The 12,242-nt window shown below is 43.3% G+C and overlaps 1 protein-coding gene across 1 annotated transcript; it reads right to left on the bottom strand.

Moving 5' to 3' along the window:
* Nucleotides 1-5,487: 5,487 nt before the first annotated feature.
* On the bottom strand, nucleotides 5,488-8,198 carry MELLADRAFT_104603 (uncharacterized protein; the record flags this gene model as incomplete). Its single annotated transcript, XM_007407686.1, has 6 exons — nucleotides 5,488-5,606; nucleotides 5,932-6,370; nucleotides 6,840-7,013; nucleotides 7,465-7,644; nucleotides 7,728-7,804; nucleotides 8,072-8,198. 6 exons carry the CDS (start codon nucleotides 8,196-8,198, stop codon nucleotides 5,488-5,490), a joined length of 1,116 nt encoding a protein of 371 aa, XP_007407748.1.
* Between the last annotated feature and the right edge of the window lie 4,044 nt (nucleotides 8,199-12,242).

The following is a 12,242-nucleotide window of genomic DNA, read 5'->3' as shown; positions in this document are numbered from 1 at the left end:
AGTAGTCTTGACTTGTTTGCTCAGAATTAAATATATAGTAGCCTTGACTTGTTTGCTCAGAATTAAATATATAGTAGTCTTGACTTGTTTGCTCAGAATTAAATATATACATGTAGTCTTGACTTGTTTGCTCAGAATTAAATATATAGTAGCCTTGAATTGTTTGCTCAGAAATAAATAAATACATGTAGTCTTGACTTGTTTGATGCCCATGATCAAAGAGTTGAGATCAAAGTGAGATTGACCTTGAATAAAGCAACAAATCTTTGATTAATAAATGTAAAATAAAGATTAAATAAGGTTGTATCTACACATGAGATCAATCATTCAAGAGCCTGGATATGGGATGGGTTGCCCATGTCTTTGTCTGCTGTGGTTTAATTTCTGTCTTCGTTGAGTCCCTTTTTGATAATCTGCCCACATATCAGCTGGAATTTTATCTCGAAACTTTTTAGCATTACTGTTACCTTGAGTTGTACTACCATAAGATCTTGAGTAACAGTTTGAGTTGTATCTTGAATGTCGGGAATAAATCCATCTCCAAATTGCGGATATTCTTCAGAAGAACCTTGTGGATCTTTCACACGTATGAAATTATGAATAAAACACATAACAGTAACCATTGAAATTTGAATCTCCATAGTATATTGACAACCATGAGCCATGATACTGAAGCGCTTCTTGCAGACTCCAAAAATACGCTCAATGACATTACGAGCACTAGCATGTCGAAGATTGAAAAGTTCTTCTGCATTTTGAGGTCTAAGATGAAAAGATGGGAAATAATAAGAAAAGATTGAGATTGATGAAAAGGATGATAAAAAAAGAAAGCTCACCTGAAACCTTTCTTTTCCCATTCTCGTAAATGATAACGGACTTTTCGAAAAGGAACAAGACAAGTCTCGGTGAGAGCAAAGCCAGCATCACCAAGATAATACTTCCCAGCTGGAATTGCAAGATCACGACTTCGAGCCAAACTCCAAAGAGCACCGTCAGCCATACTTCCTTCAGCTCCAACGAATAAATAAATAAATTCCATGTTGAAATTGCACGCAGCAAGGACGTTTTGAGAAGTGTAGCCTTTACTATTAGAGAAAGGAATGAACTTGGAAGCCGGAGGAGTGACCGGAATATGGGTACCGTCAATTGCACCAATGCAGTCTTTAAAGTAAGGCATGAACTTGGGATTTGAAGAGAAATCATCAGGGAGCGGTGTGTTGGCATCGGGAAGAGGAATGTATTTTCCGAGTAAATCACCGTTATCGGAGATTCCCTTGACAAGGTGATTAATTATTCTATTCAAAAAAAAGAAGACATGTCAGAAGAAATTGATAGAATTTTTTTTAAAAAAAAAACTGACTTAGAAATACTATCAGCAGATCTTTGGAAACGGTTCTGAAGTTTGCGATTAGAGAGACCGGTTATGAGAGTATAGAGTAGGAGAGCTAATTTCTCAGTCACCGTGATAAAACGTGAGTCAAAAAGAATTCCAGCATGTTGAAGAACTGAGCGTAGTTCGAAGAATACATGTTTTTGCATGCCAAGATTATCGTAGAAAACTGAATTATTTGGATTATTGATGAGTTCATCAATCCAAGCTTGACCACTGAGCATGGAAGTGAGGCGTGGTGTTTTGTAAAGTTGTGGAAGGAGCTGTTGAATACAGATCTGAGTACCAATGCTCAGATATGAGAACATGGTAAAATGATGTTCTTGAGTAGCAAGAACTTTTTTGATGAATTGCAATTGTAAAAGTTTTTGATTTTGGGAGTGGTGATGAACCACGAGAGCTCTCGAAACGGATCGAGGAAGGTGCTCGATTGGAAGAATCGATTTGCTGCGGCGCAAAGACATCGCGAGTCGATGGCTATGGATCTCGGTGTAGATGAACGAAAAGGATGAAGTGGTCTTTAATGACCGTTTTAGACTTCAGTGGGAACAATTGTTCAGTTTGATATTCGAATACATCAGTTGGTATCTCATTATCGAGATTACCGAACAGCAATTCGATCAACGGAGGTCAACAGACGTCTGTTGACCTCTTTTGATTATGTGTTTGGTAATCTCGATATCCAATTTACCAGTATCTCGATCTGCCCCTTCATATAGGGGCAGATCAAAATTTTGTTTTCCAGGCACATAATATGTGAAAACGGAGCGAACGGGCCCTTAATAAACTATATATTCTTGGTGGGGAGATACAGGAGCAGGTCTGTACAGGTTTATGATGCTGTATGTCATCATCTCAATTTTGGTGGTATCTCAACCACTTCTCAACAAATTCGCAATTGATGGATGTTATCCATTTGATATCCATTTCATAACTTTCTCATAACTTTCTCATAACTTGCTAGGGTCGGTGGGAGGCACTGGCCTGCCAGTGACTTGTGATTGGGGGCTGTGAATGGAGGTCCAGCGCAGTCAACGTATACCTCAAACAGTACAACAAGGGGGAGCTCAAGGAAGCAAAAGATCTGTTAGGGGCGATAGACCGGTGGGATAAAGGAAATGAAGGAAAAGGTGAGTGATGACCAAGAAAGTACATCCCTTTTAGTCGCAATGAACTCAGTCGTGACCTACACCACAGGGAGAGAAACGACATAACGACAAAGGTTGAGAAAAGAACCGGGAGAACATTAATAGTCAAGAGAAACATGATTGGGGGGGATTGAATCCAAAAGGAATTATAATCAAAGATTTTGACTTTCCGTGCCTGGAGTTATAAAGAATACAGTTGTTCATAACATGTGTTAGGTAGCTCAACCAGAGAACCTTAAAAGTTCACTATCAAACAAAGTTTGCGCCCCACACAGATCCTGTTCAAAGGATGGGGAAGTTACGACAAGGTGAGTTAAAAGTAACAGGAAATAGAGAAGAAGTTTTTCAGCCGTCCCTACAGCAAGTTTTAGGAACCCTCGCCATGCTGAGAGCACAACAAGATGGGTGTTGATGAGTGTGCCTGAGAACTCCCTGCGCTCCTGCTTAACAAACGGAACCTGACTTGTGCAAGGGTAAGAAATAGTTTTTCTCACCCACGCAAAACCAGGCCGGCCGGGGCCGCCATCCCAACCCGACACCCTTCTTAACTATGTAATAGTTTAGGAGGAAGTCAGGGTGGTTGCTTATATGTAAGGATTACAGATAACCACATAAATAATAGCAAGTCAAATAAAACACACCCTCTACAAATCGATGTTTGTTGGGATTTCCCTGGACAAGATTCAAAGGTTCTCTGTTATGATCACAAGGACTGGGTCCCAAACAAGTGTTTTGGATCATATGTGTTGCTTTTGACTGAGGTCAGCTCCTTGCTTGAGCATTTTTTTGAATGATTGCAACACCAGTCTGCACCTTTTTCACATCATGAGAATGACTTGTTTCACATCTTCACTTTTCAGCTGGAAATAGGGAAAAAGGCATTTGTCAAACATCCACCTCATTGGGAGACTAGCAGCAAATCAATTGCACATTTGTAGCTAAAAAAACAAGTATATATGTAATCTTCCACTTTACTTGATTACCGAATTGATCCCAAATCAACTGGCCTCACCAGCAACACGACACTTCAGTTCCAACGTGATATACTTGGCCTATAGTTAAGACAATTTTGAACATCATCAGCACCATGTGTCAATAATTGTAAAGTGCTACAAAGATCTCTTGAATAATGAACATATATACAGATCTCTGAAAGAATGAACATTTTCCATGCATTTCTACCATATGTATTTTTGAAAAGAAGCTTTTGAATAGCCGTAAGTAAGATCGGAGTTGATGGCCATCCTGTTGGTCCGGACCAATATCTACAAGACATTTTGATAATACTGTGGTTATCCTCTGCCATGAGATAAGTCAGGATAATATCCTTGATATGTAGTAATGTCAGACGGATGGTTCCTCAATTGAAGGATTAAACCAACCGTGAGTGCAATCATTGTGGCTGTGGATGTGAGCTACTAGCTTCTTTAAGGCTAGTATGATCACTAAAGAAGGTGTATAGACTTGTAAGGATTATGATCTACAAGGTTTAAAGGCGGATAATTGAGATTCTAGTTCTATACTTGTACCAAACAAGTATAGGCTGCAGTTAGTGGACCTTTAAAGAAAGGCTTTTCCAGGGATTTGGGTTGAAGTTTTTACTAGTATTAGTAGTAGAAAAAGGATAAACAGAGAGTGATGTTACTTAAAAGATCTGCTGCTCAACATTTCCCATTCATGGAGAGATAAACAGGCACCATGTCCGTCCCCCATGAGCACGTCAACGTGCTCACACGGAGAGTTGTGTGAAAAATTTGAACAAGTTTTCATTTAGTTTCATCTGTAGAAAACGTGAATCCTTTGTTAAGAGGCAATCAAAAACCTACCGTTTGTTGATTGTCTGTCAGATTTTGAAAGAAAGTCTTCATACTATAGCCCCTTTCTTTTCCAACGGCGGGCCATTTTGGCCTCCCCTTTGAGACTTGGACACTGTCTCAGTGGGACAAGAGATCATGACAAAAGCTTTTGAGCATTGAACCCAAGATACAAGATATTCTACGCTCTTGTATCACTCTCCTGAATGTTTGCTCTCCCTTGTTGCCCTAAAACTGAAAAAACACTGCATTCCGTAATTCGTACCGTTTGGCATCACTGTTGTCAGAAACAGAGTTGAAGCAACTTGATCAGACCGCCTATGTCTGATCAACGTCTCACTTAGACAAAGGGTGGTTGGTCCAATTTTTGAATGACATCTTTGAAGGGTTTAACAACCTTCTACAAGATGTGTTTTGTGTGAGCACGTCAACATACTCATACAGGACGGACATGGTGAGGGAGTGATGTAGCTTGAGAGATCTGCAGCTCCAAAGACTAATATACACCTGTGGTTGCAGGCCAATGCCCAATTCTTGTGGATCTCACGTAGAGACTAGACAATGACTCTGGCCTTGATTATTTGACAGATACAAACAAATCGAGAATTCAAAAATAAAAAGGAAACAAAATTTAAAAGAGGCAAAGTGTATAAGTCAATTGATGTTGGATTGAAATGCAATGATATCAATATGAAGTGGAATACATGTGGTTCAAACATAATGAAAAGGAAAAATAAGAGATCCTCTTTGATTATAAGCGCCAAAGACTAGCAAGACTAGCCTGTATCTGCGCTTCAATAAGAGGGTTGAGCTTTTTCTTGACCTTGAGAGCAGTCAACCTTTTATTGATCTAATCTTCATAGTTGTTTACACACTTAATTTTGGAATCATTCCAACTCTTATTGCTCGTACCAGCTTGTTTCTTGCGCATACACCAAATTCAATCAACAATGGTTTGTGAGACTTGAATTGAAGAGCCAAAATTAGTCCAATTGGTCTTTTTGGGTGTCACTGGTTTTCCAGAGGAATGAAAAGTTTGAGAATGTGAGCTATGATGATGCATCTTTGTATTCCACACAACCACTTTGGGGTGGTGGCTTAAACATATTTTTGTGTTGTAGTTGTTGAGATGAAATTAAGCTCCCTTGATGTGGTATGGTGGAGATGAGCTGGCTACTTTGGGGTATATGACTCTACCTGAATCACGTTCCATGAGACAAAAAAGTCCAATAGCACATCCAGATGCATGGGGGTCTGAATGTGATTCATTGGCAAATTTGTCTCAAGTGATTACAAGGTTGGCACCACAGCTGGATTGGTCAAGTGTATTGAAGAAAGTTGGAGATGCCGAGGAGATACCCTACTCTTGTGCAAGCTTGAGGTTTGCTTTGAATTCAGAGAGAACAAGATACAAAAAGAGTTCTGAGATAAATTTTTCAATGGAAGGCATAAGTTTCACGCGGTCAATGTCTTGCTTGATGAGCTGGGGATTGCTCCAAGTCCACTCATTTAATACATATGGACCTGAAAGAGCACAAATTTAGTAAGGTATAAAAGGATTCAAGATAAATCAGCTTACCACCAGACTTTCCTTTATCTGTCCCACCACGAGAGCCGGTAGGATACATCTCACCACTCTTTGCATCACCTAAAGCTTCTTGGGCTTTATTGATATCACACTGCTTATGTGCAAGGCCATGATGATATAAGATTTGTACAGCCCAATCAAATTTGGCTCTGAGATGCTTGTTGGTGTTGTCATTGTTGTGAAGTGTATAAATAGATGTAATGAATTCCCTGGTGAGTGCATCAACAAGGATAACATGACCATGATCAATAATACGTTCTTGGAGATCAGGACGGTTAGGATGGATACGAAGGACTTTGGCTGTACTTGGGGTACCGTGTTGCTCTTGGACAATGGCCCTGCAAAGCTGGTTATGTTGTTCTTTCTTTCTTAGGCGCTTCTCAGCCTGCTTTGGGGCTAAAGAATCAAGCTGAGAAGAGTTCTTTCCCATCTGTAAATGAAAGGTTATCTGATGTCAGCATAATGATTCAAAGGATAAAAGTCAGACTATCTGAAAACAATTTTGAAGTAGGAAGTATGTTGGATTTTCTGGTGTGAATGATTCCCTAGGTGTACAGAAGTACTAAAGGAAAAGATTCAAGGCAGCTGTGAAAAATTTCCTGGATGTACAGAAGTACACAAGGAAAAAATTTGACGCCATAAAGATGGTGATAGAAAATCCATAAATTCTACTATGAAGAACTAGAACATCAGGGGCGGCGGGCCGCCCCCATCGTCAACGGGTTGCCCATGTTGTCATAATACTTATCATGCAAAATGTATTACAACACAACGCACATCCCTATATTCTTGAAAAATACTGTTACATGTACGCGCGTCTTAACTACACATGCACGTCACACCCAGCTCCTTTGCCGAACGTGACGCAGCGCTTCACCATCATGCCCGAAAGACCGCACCAATGCACCACAACATGCACATCCTCCACATTTCACGTTCTCCCGCCTATAACTCCCTGCCGTCGAACTTCGCAATCTAATCTCCCTCTTACTCAGCAACACAAAGCTATATTCATGATTACACGACATTCCTTTACCGACCGACAACCCGTTGCACTCCTCGAACCAACAAAACTTCAGTCACCTGAATGGACCATACATCATCAGTATTCCCTTGCCCCGGCTCATTTTTACGAACAGCTGACCTCAATGTACCACGCGTTCATGGGGTCATTGAAACCTTTGATCTTCCCCATGAAATCCATGACGTTGCCAACACGAAGCACTGTCTCGTCGCCGTCCGCAATTGTCCCTCTACGGCAGGCATACATGCCATTGAATTCGACCCATTGCTCATCCTGAAGGGCAACACTGTCAGTATCAGATCAATCCCCAAATCCAAAACACTGACCACTTTGTCCCACTCCCGATGCCTCGCAAACACTAACACGTCATTGAAAGACCAACGATCTATGCGATCAAAGATTTCACCCCGCGCTGAGACGATGACCCTCTTCGGATTCGCACATGTTGTGTTGTCTACTAACACGACTTCAGCCACGTTTCTCTCGTCTGGAAAAATGACACATTCGCCTCCGCCCTTTGTCACCACAGGACCTTCGATCATGTAGCTACGACGTGCCTGCAAGCAATTCCCAATGGAGGATTTCAAGACTTTTACCTCGGCGCAATCGAAATCTTTATTCATCACCATCGTCGTCGGAGTATAATCCACCGCTTCGAAATCCTCGCCACGCCATATATCCTAATGGAGCAACAAAGTGTTATAAACGCAACGTCAGCAACGCCATTCTCCATGGTTGATCAAATTCGAGATGACCAACTGACAGTATCCATGACGCGGAAGATGCCAGCGTGCCTCATAGGTAGTCTTTCAGTGCCTTCTCCGTTCTCCATGCTGCTAACTGAGGTGATATTTATGAAGGAATCAGACAGTGACAAAAGTTACGTTCCACCGGTCTCGTGTTATAGATGATGCAGCACTCCTCATATGATGGTCAGTCCCGCTCTAAATACTCCGTCCGCTTTTCTATGTTGCTTATCCAGCCCTGCACGCCAATACGTGAACCTCGACATTGTTCTTGGTAGTCGCGACGGCAGCACGCCGGACCCTTGAGCCATGTGTCGACCCTAACACCCCCTCGCCGACGTAAGGCCCCATTGCGATGAACCTTCGAGCGCGAGCAACGCCACGGCTACCACCTCCACGTCATCTACACCGCTGTTAATTGATGTCGTTTTCGCAAATCCACTGCCTCTCTCAGGCCCCTCCTCGGCGTTGACAACCGTTGGTTTCATTCTGTCAGTCTTCCTACTGCCTCGTGAATCGTTCATTAATGCATTCCTTGCACACCCATTGCCGCGCCGCGGATACGTGCGGCTTATACAACATCAGTATATCAATCGCAACCCAACCACTGTAGAGATTTATAAGCACTCGTTCTGCTTCGAAGCCGCATTCTTCCCACCCACAATCGAATTGCGAAATTGCCTGCACCTACCATTGCAATACACCCAGACAACCACAGCTTGCAATCCCCATTCCGCGAACCAAAACTGATATCATTACAGCATAGATGAACGAAACGCATCAGCCGTCGGTATGTGCTCCGTCTCCATTCTTCCGAGATAGCATTACTTACAATTTTGTACTGCCATTGCCAGTATAACAACATCGGACCATGCACTGTCACGGTCGTAGAGCCACCTGTTGCAAATAATCCCAGAAACAACTCGTATCAGTTAGTCTCCACCAACGGGTCTACTCACTTCTACGTCAATATCAAACATCAACGACGGGGACCTCCTCATGTCCTATTAGTCACAGTCCAATCCAATTGCTAAACGTTCCAAGATGATGCAGATACTGAGCAATTCATGTTTGACATAGCGTCGCTGCGAACCTGAGACCACGGTTTCACACTTTCACAACATCAACGAATTGTGCTTCCTCCATGCTACGTCAATGTCTAAACCTAGTTGTATGGCGTGTTCTCTCTCAGTGAACTCAACGGATGTTGACCCTTGTACCGTGCAATGCAGTTCTTAGTCATGTTTCATCTGTATGATATTCAGCTCTTTGCTGAAGCATAAATCATCTACAACGGCATCATTCCGATATTTCAATATCCTGCACACAGCTCAGCCGCAGAAGGAAGCCCGGAAAATGCAGCCTGAAGGCGCGCATGATATTAGAATGCTTTCTCCTTTGCGCTCTATACATCACCACGAACTACTTAACGTATCTACAATTCCCAGGTCTACACTTCACGGACGTCCACTTTCACGGTATAAGCACTCAAATACTGATCAGACGCTACAATGCATTCCCTCAGCTCAAGCTGCTCACCATACTTTGTAGACATTCTAAATAACATTAAGTCACTGCTGAGTCATTCAACTAAGATAGCCTTAAATACGATGTTCCGTGTTTGTCTTGTAAATGTTTCTTTCGACATACACAATGCGATTTTGTCGACCGACGTGCACCGCGCCAACGCGACATAAAGCTGTCCATGCGAAAAGACAGGACTTGGTAAGAATATCGTAAATTCCTTCAAACTCTGCCCTTGTGATTTGTTTATAGTCATCGCAAATGCCGCGGCAATAGGATACTGAAATCTATAGAACGCTAGAGGACAGTTATGGTCGCCATCGTGATGCAACGTGATACGGGGTACCATCACTTCTATTCCTTGCTTAGGACCGTTCATAATGTGGCATGTCAAAAAAGTTTTCTTGACGTGAGTTATCAATAACCTCGTTCCATTACATAATCCTTGCTTTAAATTGAGATTACGTAATAAAATAATAGGCATTCCTGGCTTGAGCCGCATCGAGTGAGAAGGAAAATTGGCAACGTTCAATGCGTTCAGCGTTTCCGGCGTCAGAGGTTCGCATGTCGTGGAGGGATCGTTCTCATCTATGGATTCGGCAATAAAGTCTTCTCCCTCAATCATCTCAAGCAGATCCCCGTTGATCGATGTCCCTGATTTGTTGAGAGGAGTGATGATGCACCTTTCCGCATAATATTCAGCCAAACGCCTCCAATCCTTCCTCAATGCCATAGCCGCGGCGTCACTGTAGAGGGTGTTGGCCAATTCCTTTGAGAACAGAGCCGTCGGAGGAACACAATGAACATCGACCGCTGCCACATCGACCATCGCATCCGTTGCGTCCTGCAGTTCTCCAGATCCCAGCTTAAGTAACCAATCCGCATATCTCTGTTGCTGATCGTGTCTTTCTGTACGCTCGTCCTCGTTACCCATCAACCGCACATTTGTCACTAACGCAAACTGATTGACCAACGGCCACAAATACGAACGCTTGAACGACGCCGCCGCCTGCTGTGCAATCGTCGAACGCGGGATGACAGGCAGTGTCTGGCGGAAGTCTCCAGAAAAGAGGACATTGATGCCGCCAAATGGGGAATTGACGCCTCGTAATTCACGTAATGATTGGTCCACGCACTGAATGTCGTATTTGTTCTGCATTGCCACTTCGTCCCAGATCAAAACTTCACGCTGCATCATCCTCACGCCCGCTGTGTTCCTCTCCGTCAACCTACACCTTGAGTCTTCATCAGCATTCAATGGGATTTTCAATCCGGAATGGGCCGTAGTGCCTCTGTACAATAGTAACGCCGCGATCCCCGAAGATGCCACCGCCACCGCCGTTCTTTCCAGAGCATTACAATAATGTAGGATCACATTCAGTACAAAAGTTTTGCCTGTCCCGCCGGGGCCATCCAAATAAAACAATTCCCCCAAGTTATTGACAACAGCATCCTTAAAAGCGCAGAAAATCACACGTTGCTCCTTGTTCATCTTTTTGACGCAGACTTCTAAATAAGACATGCTTGCCTCCGGAGTGAAGAGATCGTCATCTGATCCCCCAACCAATGTTCCATAACCCGCCAATAACGACAAATCTGGCTTCGGCAATGACACATCCCCTAATGTGAGACCGACTTCTTCTAAAGCTACCCCCAAACGGTAGAGGCCCAAGCATGTGATCATTTCAGCTGTAGGCTCAGAGTCTCTGTCAACCTTCTTTATTGCATACGCGCAGTCGTCTGACAACTCTTTTTGAAACAATTGCCACAGCCGGTACGGATCACTTGGCGGGCTGTGTTTTAATATAAGGCAGAACATTGATTGCAGTTGGAAACCCCCATGAGTCAGAGCGCATTCCTTTAAAGTCGCCTCGTAGTGGTCGTCATTCAGCAATAAACCGCGAGCAGCGGCCGCCTGGTTAAATGTTTCGTACAAAACGCCTTCTACCGTCCTGAGGTCTTCAAACGATCTTGGTCCCGCGACGTTGAACAACAAAAGGCAAAGGAAATACCTGTCACCTTGTGACATGCAAGCAAAAAATATTCGGGGGATCGTCTTCGACTTATTTGTCCTCTCTTTCCAGGTGTTCGTAGTCTTTTTCCAACCAAAAAATTCTACCATCTGCGGATATCTCAGGCTGCAAACTGCGATTTCTACTTTCTTCGCGCCAACTGCGATGATATTCGCATTCTTTTCTTTGTGGATTATGTAGTCTTCGTCGCAGAGTCGGAAAAACTCGGTTAACATCGTTCTTTCGGCTCAACCAGACTCGATTTGCCGCCTCAGCGCAGCGTTCGTCGTGAAGTATAATGGATTTTGTCCTGGCATATGTAGGATCAATCGTTGCACAGCTGGATACCGCGTCGACATGACGAATTGAAATAGTCGCCAGCACGCTGGAGACAAAAACGTGTTATTAAGGTCCGCATAAAAGATTAAATCATTCTTCGTACCTTCCGTACCCGTCAAACTTCTCCCATCTACAAAGGTATCCAATTCATTCTCCGCAACCAAGGACAATGCCGCACGGTCGTGTCCTTTTGTTATGTACTTGTATAGGTACTTCAAAGCATTGAAGCTAACCGCGACTTCAACGTTGATATGACAGTTATATTTCAATAAAAGATACGCATTGTACGGCGCCACATCACGATTAGTATAGGTATACCTGTTCTTCACGCAGGTCACACCGTTGTCGCGCCGTTGGTACGTTGGATAAGTGTCATCCGTCATCACTGTCGTCTCCGCAAAGTCTTTCGGATAATTGAAACGACAGGCGCCGTCAATCCAACATGCGCTACCACTTTTGCACGGCCCGTGCAACATGAACTTCGTTACCACCTCATACAGCAGAGGCTCCGTTTCCTTATCTGGTATTTCCGCCCGTACGATAAGATCTACAGCGTCTGGGGTCCGAGGCGTTGATTCCCGCGTCATGATAGGGATAAAATGGCAGTGAGGTCTTCCTCTGTTCTGGAATTCAATCGTCGAGAGGTGCGAGATACAA

The sequence above is a fragment of the Melampsora larici-populina genome, assembly GCF_000204055.1.
Source record: "Melampsora larici-populina 98AG31 unplaced genomic scaffold MELLAscaffold_10, whole genome shotgun sequence".
Lineage (NCBI taxonomy): Eukaryota > Fungi > Basidiomycota > Pucciniomycetes > Pucciniales > Melampsoraceae > Melampsora > Melampsora laricis-populina.
Note: the sequence above shows the minus strand (reverse complement) of the source record. Positions and strands in the feature narration are given on the sequence as shown.